Below are 18,759 nucleotides of genomic sequence, written 5' to 3'. Positions count from 1 at the left end.
CGTTTTTGGCCCAATCTCTCTATGGTGAAGAAACACTTAGAAAAGTCTCAGATCCAAATCTGGATTAGTCTCTTCACCAAAATTGAATCAATTATTCCTTGTCACACACACAACCTGTCCACCAAATTTTGTCTGAATCCTTCCACAACTTTTTGAGATATCATGTTCACAGACAAGAGTGAAAGACTAACCTCCATTCACCTTCGGCGGTGGAGGTAATAACTTACCTGGGTGTAGTTTAGCATAGGTGTAATGCAACATATTATTCCGCATTTCAAAGATTCGGATTTGTTGAGAAATTTCAACTTTGAGATAGCACAGCTATAGAATTGACTGTGGACACCTGCATCCTCCTAAATGAGCCTGTAATGACAAATAAATTCGAATTTGAATGGAACATAATCAGCCGGTTGATGTAAACCTGTGATTTGTTGTTTTTAGGCACCTGGTTATGGCGATGTTCATTTGCAACTAGAGAGCATCCCTGATACCGTGGACATCGAAGCACCATTCTCGGTGCATTGCAAAGTCACAAACTGCAGGCAGGTGAACTTTTTGAAAAGAATCATGATTTGTAATTTCAATGGGTCATTGATTCAGTGAGCAAATTTATGATGGTTCCAACCCGTGCTTGAACTTGTTATTGTGGGGTATTACAAATATTGCAGGTTCTGCTTAAACCAGAAAGAAGTAGTTTTGCTGGGGAACTGGGGAAGGCTGGTGTCGATAGATCTACACTACCGGTCAAAAGTTTTAGAACACCTCAATTTTTCCACTTTTTATTGAAATTTACGCAGTTTAATGTCCAGTGAATAACCTGAAATGGTACAAAGGTAAGCAGTAAACTGCTCGAGGTTAAAAAAAAAAAGTTTAGGTGCGCAAAAACGGGAAAATAATGTAAATTGCACAGTTATATTGTGAAAAAGGCCTTCTTCAGGGAACAAGTAATGGGTTAAAAACTTAAAGCTGTTCTGCAGAAATGTAAGTAAATTAAGCCTTGAAAGTTTATGCAAACAATTCCTGCAGGTGTCCCAACCTCTGCTGATTACTAGATTACAAACCCCCTGTCTGTATAAAAGCAGTATTGGAACAGACTGTTAATACACCCTCTGAAGCATTATTTGAACAATATTGCACTGCAGGAAGTAGTATATTGGAAACTGGAGGAAACTCTGACAGGAAGAGGTCTGGGAGACCCAAAGCCACAACAGAATCAGAAGACAAGTTTCTGAGAGTCAACAGCTCGCGTGATAGGCGGCTCACAGGACAACAGCTTCAAGCACAGCTTAACACTGGTCGAAGTAAGCAAGTCTCAGTTTCAACTGTGAAGAGAAGACTTCGAGCTGCAGGTTTGACAGGTCGAGTGGCAGTAAGAAAGTCTTTGCTAAGAAGGTAAAATAAGAAAAAGAGGCTTGCCTGGGCCATGAAGCACCGCCAGTGGACTACTGAAGACTGGAGGAAGGTCCCATGGGCCGATGAATAAAAATTTGAAATTTTTGGTTCATCACGCAGGGTTTTTGTAAGCCGTCGAGTAGGCGAAATGATGGTTCCTCAGGGTGTGACACCAATTGTCAAACATGGAGGAGGAAGCATGGTGGTCTGGGGCTCTTTTTCTGGATCCAGAGTCGGCGACTTGGACAAAGTGACTGGCACCCTGAACCAAAAGGGCTACCACAGCATTTTGCAGCGCCATGCAATACCCTCTGGTATATGCCTAGTTGGTCAGGGGTTCATCCTACATACAGCAAGATAATGACCCTAAACACACCTTCAGGCTATGTCAAAACTGCCTTATAGGAAAATAACAAGACGGTAGGCCTCAAATCATGAAATGGCCAGCACAGTTTTCAGACTTAAACCCCATCGAGCTGGTTTGGGATGAACTGGATGGAAGGGTGACAGCAAAGCAACCTACAAGTGCAACACATTTGTGGGAACTTCTGCAACAGTGTTGGGAAGAATTCCCGAACAATATTTGATTTCCATTGTATAAAGAATGCCACGAGTGTGTTTGACGGTTATATCTGCAAAAGGTGGCTACTTTGCTGAGTCAAAATTTAAATGAAATTTTGTTAAACAAAATGATTCTATGATTTCTTTTTTTATCTCCAATTGTTTATTTGTTCTATGCTTAATTACAAGTACATTGAGACATTAAACTGCGTAAATTTCAATAAAAACTGGAAAAATTGAGGTGTTCTAAAACTTTTGACCGGTAGTGTACATCGGCGGACAGGTAGAAAATGGATGAAGTGTTGGCTCAAATTTAGCTCTTGCACGAGCCTAGACCTTGTATACAAAAAAAGAAAAGGTTAACAGCACATTGATTGAGGTGTGGTAATGCCCAAATCGTCAACTCCTTACTTCCCACTGTGATTAGCATACCTCAATCAACGTGCTCAGGGAGAACAACTGGTCAATTCCAGATACAAAACTTAACATCAGCAGAATAAACCATCAGCAATAAAGTTTTTGATTAATGAACTCAGAAAGCAAAACATATTCTCTAGATAATTATCGGTGTCATTTTGTGCCCTCGTGTTGCTCGTATAATGTCCCTCGATCGCTCCCTCTCGATTCAAGTGAGCGAACTATGGGTCTACACCTGGAGCTTTGCAACTCGCATGCTGTGCATTGGTGCGGAGTGTCGGGTCGGGACCTCGGCACATTGCCAGCTAACGGCTCACTACCTGTGAATCTTTCGCTACTCGCTTGTGTACCTGGTCTACAGGTGAGGTTTCTGTGCAGCATTACCACTGCCTGTTGTTCTATCTCCTCCGTTCTGGGATTGCTCCCGGTGGTTAAGCCGAATATTATACTTTTTCTTCATTTTTGCATGATTTGTGCTGATAAAATTGTGTGTGTGTGTGTGTGTGTGTGTGTGTGTGTGTGTGTGTGTGTGTGTGTGTGTGTGTGTGTGTGTGTGTGTGTGTGTGTGTGTGTGTGTGTGTGTGTGTGTGTGTGTACACACACGTGTACAATGAAATAATGGCCATTTTTTTGTGTGTGTGTATACAAGATCGAGGCTTATGTAAGAGCTAACATTCGAGGCTTATGTAAGAGCTAACACACACACACACACAGGTTTCTGTGCAGCATTACCACTGCCTGTTGTTCTATCTCCTCCGTTCTGGGAATGCTCCCGGTGGTTAAGCCGAATATTATACTTTTTCTTCATTTTTGCATGATTTGTGCTGATAAAATTTTGCGTGTGTGTGTGTGTAGACAATGAAATAATGGCCATTTTTTTTTGGTGTGTGTGTATACAAGATCGAGGCTTATGTAAGAGCTAACATTGATTACAAAAAGACAAACTGACACATAAAACATGATAAAGGAAGCGAGCGGGAGACAAGGTGGAGAGCAGGGACACCGGGAGATCTGTGGGAGGGAGAGGGCTTGGGGGGAGGAGGCATGTGAAGTGTGGGGGGAGGGGTGGGGGGATTAGGTTTAAAAAAAAAACACATGGATACTGCTAGGGCTTCCTGGAAAGAAGTCTGTATTTCAAAATAGTGGATCTGGGGTGAATTAATGGGGGTAGAAAAGATCAAGTTTTGGATGGGGGAAGACAAGAGATGGTGGTGAACAGCTGTTTTAAAGACCTGGAGGGAGGAGTGGGATTGAAGGGAGTGGGGGAGTTTGTTCCTGAGGCGGGAGAAAAGAGGAATGAAGGAGTGAAGGTGAGCAGAGAGTCTTGATTTTGGCAGTTTAACCATAAGATGGTTGCTGGCAGATCTTGTGCGACCTGTAGGAATATTTGGGGGACAGAGCCCAGAGAGAGCTGGGGGAGCAAGGCCGGAGAGGAGTCGGTAGAAGATAGAACTTTAGAAGTACAACTCTAAACTCGAAAATCGAAACTCTAGACTCTTAAGTCGGTAGAAGAAAGGACATGGACAAGAAAGTAAAACTTTAAGCCGCTTTATTAATATTTTCGACCAATGATGTCCCAGGGGATTGGAAACCACTATTTCAAGTTAATCAACGCAATGGCCACTTGACAGATGTAACACTCGGGTACCTATTTTCAATGAGGAAAACGTGCCACCTACTGACAACTCCACAATTGCTTTCATGATAAAGCAGTTAAATACAAATGAGCAATGTGACACTCGGCAATAAAGAGGAAAATGCAATGTCTTTAATCAATGAGAAAGGATGATGAGTACCCCGACCTACCGATAGGCAGACAGCGGCTGGGTCACTTTCTGATCTTGAATTGACTGGATACTGATCTGACAGGTGGAACGTGTTTTGATCCTTGGCAAGTCTCAGTCAAATGTCACTCCAAGGATAGTTAAATTACTCGCCCTATCTCCTTCCAGTCAGCCACTTAAAAAGTTTGTTAACAGAGATATGGTTAAATAGTTCCCCATTCTTCACATGAAAATTGCTCTTGTTCTGCCATGTTTAATGGGGATCTGATCCCCATTTGAAGCACAAAGCACATTTGAAGCACAGAAGCACAAAGCATACTGATCGTCAATGGATCTTCAAGTCTCGCCATAAATGTTCAATTTGGTTTAAGTCAGGACTTGGACTGGGCCACTCAAGAACATTTATTATCTTCTTATTCCGCCACTCCAGGGTGGATTTAGCTTTGTGATTCAGTTAATTGTCCTGCTGAAATGTGAATCTCCTACCCCACAATAACATAACTCCTGATCTTCTAGGCGTCACCATCAGCCACAACGTAACCTGAGCCAACCACATCTCAAAGCTGGCCCCCAAAGCCAGCCACAGACTTGTCATCCTCTGTCATTTGAAGTAATTTCTTGAAAGATCGAAACAATTCTCAAACTGCAGGGTCTTTGTCCATAGCTCAATGTAGTACTGCTCTCTCTTATGAGCTGGTGCCCCAGTATTACATCTTTATCCTGGATTTTGTGAAATATTCCTTTCTGTAAAGCCCTCGATACAATTCACACCTTCGTCAATTAGGCAGAAGCACAAAGCATATTGCTGTCATATCGTATACAGTGGCCTCCAAAAGTATTCACCCCTGACCAATAATGCCACATTTAGATGAATTACGAATTATGTGGAAACATTTTTACCAAATTAACTTTTTTTTAAATTCATAACTGAAGAAATCAAACTAAACACTGTTATAAGTGGAGGAAGTTACATGTCAGGAATACCTGTAAAAAAATATATATACAAATCAAAATTCACTGGTTGCCTATTCAGCCGCTTAGGTCAGCACTTGGTGGAAGCATATTTTGCAGCAATGACTACTATGAGTTTTTTAGGGTATGTCTCTACTCTACCAGTTTTAACAGAGACATGGTGAAATATTTGCCCATTCTTCACATGAAAATTTCTCTAGTTCTGCCAATTTTGATGAGGATTGTCGATGGAATGCAATATTCAAGTCTCGCCATAAATATTCAATTGGGTTTAAGTCAGGACTTGGACTGGGCCACTCAAGAAAATTTAGTATCTTCTGATTCAGCCATGCTGGTGTGGCTTGAGCTTTGTGCTTCGGATCATTGTCCTACTGAAATGTGAATATCCTACCCAGTTTCAGATTCATGGCTGATTCAAGCAGGTTTTCATCAAGGATTCTCCTGTGCATAGTTTGCAACATAGATTTTGTCCCTTCTATCCTGACAAGCTTGCAAGTCCCTGCTGATAAAAAGCAGCCACATAACATGATGCTGCCACCACCATGCTTGACAGTAGATATGGTGTTAACTGGGTTATGTGCAGTGTTGGGCTTGCACCAGAAGTCACACTTTAATTTAGACCAAAAAGTTCAATTTTTGTCTCTTCCAACCACAAATGTTTCTCCACATGCCATCATTAAGATGCTTTTTTGCAAACTACATACAAGCTTTTAAATGCATCTTTTCAGCAATGGCTTCTTTCTTGCCACATGTGCATAGAAGCCAGCTTTGTGAAGGGAACGGGATATTGTTGATTGATGAACACCGATCCCCATCTCAGACCTTGCAGATCTTTCAAAGCCATTGTTGGATTTACAGTGACATCCCAAACCAGTTTCTTGCTTGCCCGATGTCAGAGTTTGGATGGGCGACCAAATCTGGGTAGAGTCTGGGTGGTACGATCCGTCATCCACTTCTTAATGAAGGATTTCACCATATTTGAAAGGGATGATGCGTGACTTTGAAATCTTCTTTTAACCCTCTCCTGAACGGTGCTTCTCCACCACTTTATATCTGACATATTTGGAAAACTCCTTGGTCTTCATATTTGCCTTGTTGGTTGACAAAGTGAGTTGCACCTTAAATCTCCTGAGATAAGTGGGGGAGATGAATTTTTCAAGTTAAATCACTGATTATATACAGGTGAAACCTATTGCACTTATTCTATAACCTTTCAAACAAATAATTTGCTCCTGAAGTGATTTCGGGTTAATTAGGCAAAGGGTTTGAATACTTATGCAACTGAGAATCATCTGATTACCTCTGTTAATCTAACTTATTCACATTTTATCTGCATTTTTATCACTTTGAGGTTGTTTCTGAAAACTTTATATATTACATTTGAAAGCATCATGAAATAAATCTTCAGGTGGCATCAAAATGTGAAAAGTATGAAGGGGGTGAATACTTTCTCAGGCCAATCTAACCACAGCTTGGGCAGTGGCAAAGTTAGTCACTCCGAGCAGTTTTGCTGAGTTTGTTGTAATAATATTATGTGTGTGATTGAATTGTGAAACCTTGGGATTGAATTTGCTTTTCAGAGCATCAGTGGATTACGTCTCACTGACACTTTTCTGAAGAGGACGTATGAATTTGATGACATAACACAGGTCCTGGTGAAGTCTGATTTTGACAACGCATCAACGGAAGCCTTGAAAAGATGATGTTTCTGTGTCTTTAGCTGTAAACATTAATGTACATAAAGAAATTCTGTTTCAGATTTCAAAAAATTCGCCATTCATTCATTGTACATTTTGAAAGAATTGTGAAAGGAATGTTTTGCAACAAAAAAGGAGAATCCACAAATACCACTCTGTTTTATTGCACTTTGTGGATGCAAAATGGCTACTAATTGTTCATAAATATGAAGTGTATATTCTTTAATCATCAAGTATAATAAAAACTAATAATATCCATGCAATTTGTTTTTGATTCCAGATTTCAATTGAAGCAAGGAATTGAGAGACTGCTCGCTGTTTCTGAATCATTAATCCTCCCCCTATAGGATAAGTGGAGGCTCATTGCTGTTGTTGGGTTTGTTTCTACAATTAGCACCCCCAATTTTTAGTTTACCTGGAATGTAGTTCTGGTGCGGTGTGAGCCCGTAAACACTTGCACTTGCCTTCATCACCCGTGATGTACCAAAGTTGGTTCACGGCATTAAAAAAAAAAATCGAGGTCGAAGGAAGTACATGGGGGTTTGAGCCTCCCAAAGTGGGTATTTGCTCTTCTCCGAAACTACACACACAATTTCAATGAAACATGACCACAAACTTCATCACCCGTGATGCATCAGTGTTTGTTCATGGCATAAAAAAAAGAAATCAGGGTTCAAAGGGGTATGTGGGTGATTTTACTCCATAAAATAGGTATTTGCTCTCTTCTCCGAAACTACACACACAATTTTGATGAAACTTGATGACGACCTTCATCACCTGTGATGTACCAATGTTTGTTTGATTACGTCAGTATGATTCTACATGTTGCCCTGTCTTACAGCAACCATTGAAATTGTTTTAAAATACCATGATACTGTTTAAAATACCTTTAATCAGTGTAGTATACTGCTTTATACTACCAGGTGAGCGCCCAGGGGTATTGCCCCTATTTTTAATGGTACCACAGAGTTTTAGACCCATGGGAGTAATAAACCACCATTTAGAAAACAATATTTATTTATTTATTTTTATTCCTGCATTCCCAACAGTCCAAATTTCCGAACTATATCAGTTTCTGAGCTGCATCTTGGAGATGGCTAAGACTTTCGAAATGAAATTTTGCGTCGATAATGAGAACAGAACGTACGTGGGGTTGACATAACTTTTAAAATCTTGATGTAATTTTTAGGTCATTTTTTAGGTCAGTTATGGTAATTTTAACAATTTTCACCATAACTCAACTAAGGCTTGTCCGATCAGACACATTTACAGACATTGTAGAGTAAGACACATTTATGATGAATGTGATCGCAGGTATCTATTTTTAGTTGATTACCTGCTTTCCAAAGTAAATCATATTATAATTATGGTGTGCATGTGCGTCATGGTTTTTGTAGTTATACTGGAGCTTCCCGATCTGAAATGTGATACACCGAAATGATCGTTATGATCCGAGTTGATTAGGTGAATTAAAAATCTGGAAGAATTCCCACGTTTCTAAATGTGCACCATGTTAAGGTGCACAGAGCAGTTTAATAGGTATTCCAATTACAAAATAAAAAACAAATATTGATAACATTGTAACAAAGCACTTATTAATTAATGCTAATAATATTAACAACAATTATTGTATCAAATGGAAATTTGTTCCAATGGACCAACGGACCGACAAGTCCTATTAAATGTGATGTCAAGCAAGAAAGCAGCACATACAAAAAAAAGCCTTTTGTATGACTTGGCCAGGCTTTGAACCACCAACCTCCCAGACTCAGAGCAGACACTCCAACCATCACTCCAAGTCTGCAATAAATTGTCTAATGCTGGGGGAATTATCCCAGGGTTAAAGAGCGTAAAAAGGGGCATGTTTAATGAGGGCATGGATTCGAGTCGGAAAAGGGGAATGTTTAACGAGGGCATGGTTTTGAGTCGGAAAAGGGGAATGTTTAACGAGGGCATGGTTTTGGGAAGGAAAAGAGGCATGTTTAATGAGGGCATGGTTTTGGGTTGGAAAAGGGGCATGTTTAAGGAGGGCATGGTTTTGAGTCAGAAAAGGGGCATGTTTAACGAGGGCATGGTTTTGGGAAGGAAAAGGGGCATGTTTAATGAGGGCATGGTTTTGGGTTGGAAAAGGGGCATGTTTAAGGAGGGCATGGTTTTGAGTCAGAAAAGAGGCATGTTTAACGAGGGCATTGTTTTGGGTAGGAAAAGGGGCATGTTTAACGAGGGCATGGTTTTGGAAAGGAAAAGGGGCATGTTTAACGAGGGCATGGTTTCGGGAAGGAAAAGGGGCATGTTTAAGGAGGGCATGGTTAAGGAGGGCATGGTTTTGAGTCGGAAAAGGGGCATGTTTAATGAGGGCATGGTTTTGGGAATGAAAAGGGGCATGTTTAACGAGGGCATGGTTTTGGGAATGAAAAGGGGCATGTTTAACGAGGGCATGGTTTTGGGAAGGAAAAGGGGCATGTTTAACGAGGGCATGGTTTTGGGAAGGAAAAGGGGCATGTTTAACGAGGGCATGGTTTTGAGTCGGAAAAGGGGCAAGTTTAACGAGGGCATGGTTTCGAGTCGGAAAAGGGGCATGTTTAACGAGGGCATAGTTTTGGGGAGGAAAAGGGGCATGTTTAATGAGGGCATGGTTTTGGGTCGGAAAAGGGGAATGTTTAACGAGGGCATGGTTTTGGGAAGGAAAAGGGGCATGTTTAAGGAGGGCATGGTTTTGAGTCGGAAAAGGGGCATGTTTAACGAGGGCATGGTTTTGGGTAGGAAAAGGGGCATGTTTAACGAGGGCATGGTTTTGGGAAGGAAAAGGGGCATGTTTAACGAGGGCATGGTTTGGGGTAGGAAAAGGCGCATGTTTAAGGAGGGCATGGTTTTGGGTAGGAAAAGGGGCATGTTTAACGAGGGCATGGTTTTTGGGTAGGAAAAGGGGGATGTTTAAGGAGGGCATGGCTTTGGGAAGGAAAAGGGGGATGTTTAAGGAGGGCATGGTTTTGGGTAGGAAAAGGGGCATGTTTAATGAGGGCATGGCTTTGGGAAGGAAAAGGAGCATGTTTAACGAGGGAGTGGTTTTCGGTAGGAAAAGGGGCATGTTTAACGAGGGCATGGTTTTTGGGTAGGAAAAGGGGCATGTTTAACGAGGGCATGGTTTTGGGTAGGAAAAGGGGCATGTTTAAGGAGGGCATGGTTTTGGGTGGAAAAAGGGGCATGTTTAACAAGGGCATGGTTTTGGGTAGGAAAAGGGGCATGTTTAACGAGGGCATGGTTTTGGGTAGGAAAAGGGGCATGTTTAACGACGGCATGGTTTTGGGTAGGAAAAGGGGGAATGTTTAAGGAGGGCATGGTTTTGGGTAGGAAAAGGGGCATGTTTAATGAGGGCATGGTTTGGGGTTGGAAAAGGGGCATGTTTAATGAGGGCATGGTTTTGGGAAGGAAAAGAAACATGTTTAACGAGGGCATGGTTTTAGGTAGGAAAAGGGGCATGTTTAACGAGGGCATGGTTTTGGGGCCGCAAAGGGGCATGTTTAACGACGGCATGGTTTTGGGTAGGAAAAGGGGCATGTTTAAGGAGGGCATGGTTTTGGGTCGGAAAAGGAGCATGTCTAACGAAAACTTCCCCATCACCCCTCCCCTTCAAATCTACCCCTTTGCCCCTCCCCTCCAAATCTTCCCCATCACCCCTTCCCTCCAAAACTTCCCCATCACCCCTCCCCTCCAAAACTTCCCCATCACCCCTCCCCTCTAAATCATCCCCATCACCCATCTCTTTCAAATCTTCCCCTTGCCCCTCCCCTCCAAATCTTCCCCCACACCCCTCCCCTCTGAGACCCTCCCTCACTCCTCCCCTCCTAGACTCCCCTCTCACCCCTCCTCCTCAAAGCATCCTCCCCACTTCTTCCCCCTTCCAACTTTCACCTTCATCTCCCTCAACCTTCTGCCTCACTCTTCCCCCTCCTCAAATATCACCTCACTGCGCCTCACCCAATCACCATCAAACCTTTTGTCTGCCCCATTCTTCCCTTTCTCCAAGCTATTTTGTAATCTCTGACACCTTCAACAGCTCTCCCTACCTCTTCCTCCTCTTCCACATCTTACCCGACCGCTCCCCCCCCCTGTTCTGTATCCGATGCTCCCCCTTCCTCTTCCTTAACGGTATGGACCTCAAACATCCAGGGCCTTCGCTCAAACTTGTCTGATCTCTCCATACAGGTTGCTTCTGACAAACCAGACGTAATCTGCTAAACAGAAACTTTCCTCCTTCATGATGTCTCTGATTCCTTGGTATCTCTCCCAGGTTACTCCCTCCTCCGGTATGATAGACCTGAGCCTCGTCCTGGAGGGGGGAGGGGTTGCTATCTTTATAAAAAAACTCTCTTCTTCACTCGCCCTGCACTGCCCTCTCTCCACCTCACACCCAGGAATACCTTTGGCTACGGCTTCCCCTTCGCTCCCACCTTTTGTTCATATGTGTGTTGTACCGTCCACCAAACAGTGATGACTCCATCTACATCTCGCTGTCTGATAATATGGACCAACTTCTATCTACCCATCCCAACTCTCTCTTCCTCATATGTGGTGATTTCAACTGTCACCATGCCAGTTGACTGGGTGTGGGTACCTCTCTCACCAGCCGTGGCTCTTCAGCAAATGACTTCTGTGACTCACTGGGACTGACACAATCTGTCAATTTCCCGACCCGGATCCTAGTCAACGGAGCATCTTCTCTTCTGGACTTGGTTATGACTAACTTCCCTGAAAATGTCTGCTGCTCTTCTTCTGCTCCAATCGGCTCTTCTGATCATGTGCTTGTTAAAGTGGACATCTCTCTGACCATTCTCAGAGAGCCCTCCTCAGTGTCGACGAGTCTGGCATTTCACTCGGGCCAACTGACACGGTCTTCAAGCAGCCATCAATCATCTGGACTGGTCTCCCATCTCTATCGCCTCTGACATCAACTCATCCTGGGAATTCTTCCAAAGTAAATTGCTCTCTCATGCACAGATTTATCCCATCTCGTCTTCAGTTGTCATACCCTTCCTCCCGTCAATGGTACATGGAATCTTGTGGTGAGGCTCAGTGGTATTGCCCTTATCTTCAACTTTGAGTGATCAGTGATTGCATTGTTTATTCATCCTGAAGAAGCCGTCCTGATTGACAACCCCTTTGCCCAGAAACAACTTGCTTTCGTGTCCTGGAAAGCAAATCCAACGGAAGGAAATCTCATTTCCTTTCACAAAGCCCGAAACAAGTGTGTCCACCCTCAGGTGAGCCAGGAAACAATATCTCTCCGTTCTCAGGACCGAACTCTCTTATCTGTCTCCCTCTTCCAAATCCTGGTGGCGTCTGGTCAAATCTGTTTCTGGTGTTTGTTCCCCCTCCATCCCCTCCCTCACCTCAAATGGCCACACGGCTGACTCCGCACGTGAAAAACCTGAATGCCTCAACTCTGTGTTTGCCTCTAAAGCTTGTGTCCCAAACACATCCCTCTCTGTACCCACCGTACCCAGTTGCTCCTGGACTCTGTGTCCTTTCCTCCTGACAAGGTGAAAAAGTTTCTGTCAACCCTCGACTCTGATTCTGCAACTGGACCTGACGGCATCAGCCCACGGGTCCTAAAATCCTGTTCTTCCGCTCTTTCACTCCCTCTCTCTGTTCTCTTCACCCTCTCTTTTGCTCAAGGTCATCTTCCATCTGCTTGGAAATCTGCCAACATCACCGCTTTGCACAAAAAAGGTGCAAAAACAAATCCCAGCAACTACAGACCAATCAGCCTTCTCCCAATTATCAGCAAAGTCATGGAATCCATCATTGCTTCAGATATGAAATCTTTCCTCTTCTCCAATGGCTTGATCTCTGATCATCAATTTGGTTTCAGACCTGGACACTCTACTCTGGACATGCTGCTTCTGCTTTCTCAACAATGGATGGAGGTCCTCAATGCCAAACAGGAAATTAGAGCAGTCTCCCTTGACATATCACGTGCCTTCGATACGTTCTGGCACCCCGCTCTGCTCACCAAACTCTCCTCTTTTGGTATCCATGGAAATCTCCATGCATGGCTGGCGGACTTCCTCTCTAGTCGTAGTCAACGTGTGGCCCTGAATGGGTTTCTCTCATCTCCTCTTCCTGTTCAGGCTGGAGTTCCCCAAGGCAGTGTTCTGGGCCCTGTGCTTTTTCTGGTCTTCATCAATGATCTCTCTGACTCTCTTGATAATCCTCTCTATCTCTTTGCTGATGACTCTACTCTCTGTCGCTCCATTCTTCATCCCTCAGATCGGTATTCTGCAGCCTCCTCACTCTCTGCAGACCTGGACAAAATCGCAGACTGGGCAAACAAGTGGAACATGTCTTTCAATCCTGACAAATCTCACACTCTTACGATGTCTCTCCGAAAAGACCGACTGGACAACCCTCCCATCCACTTTCTGAATAATCCTCTCCAAGAAGTTCTGTCACTCAAGCTTTTGGGTCTCACTATCTGCCATGATCTTTCCTGGGAAAACCACATTTCAAATCTGGCCTCCAAAGCCAGTCGCCGACTGGGCATCCTCCGTCGTGCGAAGTCCTTCTTTGGCACACCTGAGCTCCTCATCACATACAAGGCTTTCATCCGCAGCTCAATTGAATACTGCTCTCCCCTCTGGGCTGGTGCTCCTGCCTCACACCTAGCTCGTCTTCACGCTGTTGAAACCAAAGCATTCAGAATCATTGGAATCTCTGGCGATGAAGCTAACTCCAAGGGCCTCTCACTCACACACCGCAGGCAGGTTGGTGGTCTTTCCGTCTTCTACCGACTCCTCTCTGGCCTTGCCCCCCCAGCTCTCTCTGGGCTCTGTCCCGCAAATATTCCTACAGGTCGCACAAGATCTGCCTGCAACCCTCTTATGGTTAAACTGCCAAAATCAAGACTCTCTGCTCACCTTCACTCCTCTTTTCTCTCGCCTCTGGAACAAACTCCCTCACTCTCTTCAATCCCACTCCACCCTCCAGGTCTTTAAAACAGGTGGTGGCTGTTCACCACCATCTCTTATCTTCCTCCATCCAAAACCTTGATCTTTTCTACCCCCGCTAATTTCACCACAATTCCACTTTTTTGAAACACCAACTTCTGTCCTGGAAGTCCTTGGTGTTCTTGTGTTTTGTACTTCTGCCTCCCCCCCCCCCCCCCCTTCCCACGCCTCCTCCCCCCAAGCCCTCTCCCTTCCACACATCTCCCTGCTCTCAAATGTTGTGTTTGTGTGCTTCCCCTTCTCTCCCCATCTTGTCTTCCGCTCCCTCTTTGTATATATTTTGTTTGTCTGGTTGATTTGTTTGTGAAATAAATGTTAGCTCTTTCACGAGCCTCGATTCAGTATACAAAAAAAAAAAAAAAAAGGGGAATGTTTAACGAGGGCATGGTTTTGGGTAGGAAAAGGGGCATGTATAACGAGGGCATGGTTTTGGGTCGGAAAAGGAGCATGTCTCACGAGGGCATGGTTTTAGGTAGGAAAAGGGGCATGTTTAACGAGGGCCTGGTTTTGGGTAGGAAAAGGGGCATGTTTAACGAGGGCCTGGTTTTGGGTAGGAAAAGGGGCATGTTTAACGAGGGCATGGTGTTGGGTAGGAAAAGGGGCATGTTTAACGAGGGCATGGTTTTGGGTAGGAAAAGGGGCATGTTTAACGAGGGCATGGTTTTGGGTCGGAAAAGGGGCATGTTTAATGAGGGCATGGTTTTGGGTCGGAAAAGGGGCATGTTTAATGAGGGCATGGTTTTGGGTCGGAAAAGGAGCATGTCTAACGAGGGCATGGTTTTAGGTAGGAAAGGGGCATGTTTAACGAGGGCATGGTTTTGGGTAGGAAAAGGTGCATGTTTAACGAGGGCCTGGTTTTGGGTAGGAAAAGGGGCATGTTTAACGAGGGCATGGTGTTGGGTAGGAAAAGGGGCATGTTTAACGAGGGCATGGTTTTGGGTAGGAAAAGGGGCATGTTTAACGAGGGCATGGTTTTGGGTAGGAAAAGGGGCATGCTTAATGAGGGCATGGTTTTGGGTTGGAAAAGGGGCATGTTTAACGAGGGCATGGTTTTGGGTTGGAAAAGGGGCATGTTTAAGGCAAAGGGGCATGGTTTTGGGTCGGAAAAGGGGCATCTTTAACGAGGGCATGGTTTTGGGTCGGAAAAGGGGCATGTTTAACGAGGGCATGGTTTTGGATTGAAGATGAGAGCCGCCGAGAGCCAGAATGGGCCCCGGTGCCATACTCAGTGTGGAGCCCTTTAAAAATGTTTTTTTAAAATCAACCTTATAAATACGGAGGTGAAGGAGCTGCGCTCCAACGCGAGTCGAAAGAATTGACGCGACCAAAGACGGAATTCGTCCGAGTTGCTTTATTGAAACAAAACAGCTCAGGTATTCTGACAAGCCCGTTTTTCGGGCAACAATATATATACACATTTATGCCGGGGCGTTTGCCCGGGAAAACCGAGACCGGGCATGCCCGGGTGTCAAGGGCGAGTCCTGGAAAGGCGAGTCTGGACATGCCCGGGTGTCCTGGACGCGGCCTGGCAAGTCGAGGCTGGGCGTGCCCGAGCGCTCTGGGCGAGCCCTGGAAAGGCGAGAGCGGGCATGCCCGGACGCTCTGGGCGAGCCCTGGAAAGGCGAGTCTGGACATGCCCGGGCGTCCTGGACGCGGCCTGGCAAGTCGAGGCTGGGCGTGCCCGGGCGCTCTGGGTGAGCCCTGGAAAGGCGAGAGCGGGCATGCCCGGGAAAGACGAGACCGGGCGTGCCCGGGAGGTTCGGGCGTGCCCGGGAACAGCGAGTCCGGGCATGCCCAGGAGAGGCGCGTCTGGGCCCGTCCGGACGAGCCCGGCATGGCGATCGCGCCCTGGCCGCGTCCTGGCAGGTGCAAGGCGATTGTGTACATTCAGCGGGAACCGCTAGAGGTTTCTAAATTTTCGTCGCAACAAACACATGCGATGTTTAACGTAAATTGGGGGTGTTGTTCATTTATTCCTATATGCAGATTCGTTTATTAATCCATTTCATCCTGATGGGGTGTGATCAACATTCCTGTGTTCATTTACGTCATTACTGCGATTATCAGGATGTAAATTTTTCCCACAGTAGTTTATTTCACCAGGGGGCTGGCGGGGGGGAATGTTACTCCCCATGGTAATGGTATGTCGGGGAATCGCCCTGAGTGGCTTGGAGGTAGAAACAAAATAAAGCTGCTCACGGTGTTTTATCGTCACAAACAATTACATGAAACAAAAAAATTGAAGGAATAATTTTGGGTTCCAATGACTCGAGGTCTGGGCCCTGGGGGTGGTTATCCTCCCCCTCCCCACTCTCGGCGCCCCTGTTGAAGACCCAGATGGAAGAATGAGATTTAATACTCGACCCAAACAAAGCGAATGGAAATCTGACACAACAAACCCAGGCAGTGTATAATCAGCAGAGGCCGACATTCCCAATGTCTTAGGCCCACCAGATAACCAAGATGGCGGCCATATCATTTCATCTTGGTGCCATGGTGGGTGGAGTCAAGCGACAGACGTGGGTGGGGTCTGGCAGCTGTCCGGCTAATGGGTGCACATTTCAAAGATCAACCTCCAACAACAACCATTAACAACAACCCCACGAGCTCGAGTCGACCTGTGTGTGACACATTGCAGGTCAAAACAGACAGACAGACATCTCACCATGTCCACTTGGGGTCTTCAAATCTCAGCCTAGCTATAAACGTCATTGTGTCTCAGTCAATGTGTGCCGTCCCTCGGATTGGCGTAAATCTGTATGCCGTGTGCAGGTTTTAGTTGGTGGACGTTAAAGATCCCACTTGTGTCCTTCGTGAAGGTTCGGCGAGATATCGCCGGCACCATGGCCAAGTTCCTGCTCCAATCGAAATGGGGCACTGCAAATGAGTGGCTCACACAGCAATGATGCAACCAGCAGCTATAGACCCAACCAAGATCGTTTGGATGAAGTGCATGCATGTAATGATCCAGAGCACGGAGATGAATCGCAGCCTGATGTGTCCTGTTATTACATTGATGACGTAAATGTTCACGTGATCTTGGACACGAGAGGGTGCAGAAAGGTGCTGAAGAGAGTATATTGCGGTGATCGAGTAAAGCCTGTTTATTCTACTCCTGTGGTCCAGATCTGATTTCTTACAAACAAACATCAGATCAAAGGCAAATGAGCCGACAATGGGCTTTGGCACCTCAACGGGCAACGGGAAATTTCGACCAACCTGATGGAAAGTATTGCAGTTAAAGGATGAGGCCTGGACCAGATCAATCGGCTTTGAGAAATGACAGGAGCTTGAGTTAATGTTTATCTGGTACCTTGACAGTTGTCGAGTGTGGCCTCATCTGATGCACCCATCATGCAACCGTGTTGAATAGGGACAAGTGATGTGGCCGACTCGATAGGTGGCCAAAGTTAAGCTGCAGAAAGCATCCAAGAAAAGCTTCACAAGGTAAACCCTTTGCTGTTTCAGACCCTACCCGGGTTCCTCTGCAGCTGCAAGCGTTCACAAGTAACACACGCATGAGAATCCCAATACATGACCCCCAGCCGCTGGGGTTGGTCTTGTGGAGGCATATATAATTATTTATATTTTCCCCTCTTGTTAAAATGTGTTTTCCTTTTACTCAAATGAAGCTTGGAACATTCTTGTTTCTCGGAGGGGTCAGGAAGAGAGTGACCTATGGGGAACAGAAAAGGTGCTTTATCATTTATTAGATAAGAGCCGTCTGAAGAGGCCCTTAGAATTCTCCAAGATGGGAACCAGACTGTTCCACTGTCTGGGCCGAGAGAGTCTGTGCGGAGTCTTAAATTCCATACCATATATGGAAGTGAACATTCATAATATAAGGAAAATGGGACTTCGAGAAGGGGAAGCTGCGCTGAACCCAGGGAGAACGGAGGAAGATCTGCTTCTTGGAGGAGATTGGAGCCTTTGGCATGACCGGCGGAACGATGCTTTGTTTAAAGTTCAGATTCGTTCTTAGTTAGTCAATGTCTTGAATTAGTAAATACTGCCCTACCCTTTTAAAGTCTTAATAAACCGAACAAGGAACAAAGTGGAGTCTTCCTTTATTGTAGCTTTAGGAACTCTTCCATAATCTCATCACCTGTTGGAAAGTCTTCAGTGACAGAGTAGCCAGAAACGTGCACCACCGAGGCTCCCGAGCATGGACCATGTGCTATTAGTCGTCAACATAACATAACAAGACCCGATCACGTCTCTCTCCCATAATTGGAGGGAATAACCAATCAGTTCTCACCCAATCAATTACCCCGGGTGGATAGGATTTTCACAAATCAACTCATGCTCATCCAGCTAAAGAAAGCTGCACATAGCAACCAAGAAAAGCTACAAAAGGAAAGTCCTTTGTTGTTTCAAACCATACACAGGTTCCTCTACAGCTGCAGACATTCACAAGTAGCACATACATGATAATCCCAAGGCTACACAAAGGGTCATGTGTGACCACTGGACCACAAACTGGCAACAACCACTCGGTGGTGGTTCCTGAAAAAGTTTTAGTTCGACCGTCTTTCAGAAGATAGGCTACGATCGTGTAATGGTAACTGCGATGTGGTTGGTCCTATCCGGAGGTTGCCATCCATGTGACGTGTTAGAACAACCCAAACACATAACACCTTTGGTAACTTTGTCACTGAGGCACAATAAATAGTAGGATAGCTTCATAGAATAGTAGGAAAGTGATAGCTTTCAAGATTCCAGAAATTACATTTAATGGGAAAAAAATAACAAACAGGATATTTAAATTGAGGAAACAGTAAAAACCCGTTCCTCTTTTATAAATCATAAATTCAACAACAGCTAAGGCCCCCAATACGCAATCGTAGAATCATTATTTGTCGACGCGAATTAAAATCCCGGAGAGACGCACCACAACACCAGCAATGGATTTAATACAAGAAAAAGAAG

General features: G+C 44.9%; 1 protein-coding gene across 2 annotated transcripts in view; it reads left to right on the top strand.

Moving 5' to 3' along the window:
• TRAPPC13 (trafficking protein particle complex subunit 13) overlaps positions 1 to 7,086 on the top strand; it is an 82,901-nt gene extending 75,815 nt beyond the window's left edge. Inside the window, exons 11-13 of one of the 2 annotated variants that reach the window (XM_068096700.2) lie at positions 442 to 542; positions 2,584 to 2,731; positions 6,707 to 7,086. In XM_068096700.2, the coding sequence (XP_067952801.1) occupies positions 442 to 542; positions 2,584 to 2,731; positions 6,707 to 6,829 (372 nt within the window). In that variant the 3' untranslated portion in view covers positions 6,830 to 7,086. Of the gene's footprint in view, positions 1 to 441; positions 547 to 2,583; positions 2,732 to 6,706 lie in introns of both variants that reach the window. The other variant, XM_068096708.2, reaches the window with a different exon arrangement.
• The last annotated feature ends 11,673 nt before the right edge of the window (positions 7,087 to 18,759 follow it).

The sequence above is a fragment of the Myxine glutinosa genome, chromosome 1 (assembly GCF_964187855.1).
Source record: "Myxine glutinosa chromosome 1, kmMyxGlut1.1, whole genome shotgun sequence".
NCBI classification, from domain to species: Eukaryota; Metazoa; Chordata; class Myxini; order Myxiniformes; family Myxinidae; genus Myxine; species Myxine glutinosa.
The sequence above is the reverse complement of the archived record's forward strand: the minus strand, read 5'-3'. Positions and strand labels throughout refer to the sequence as shown.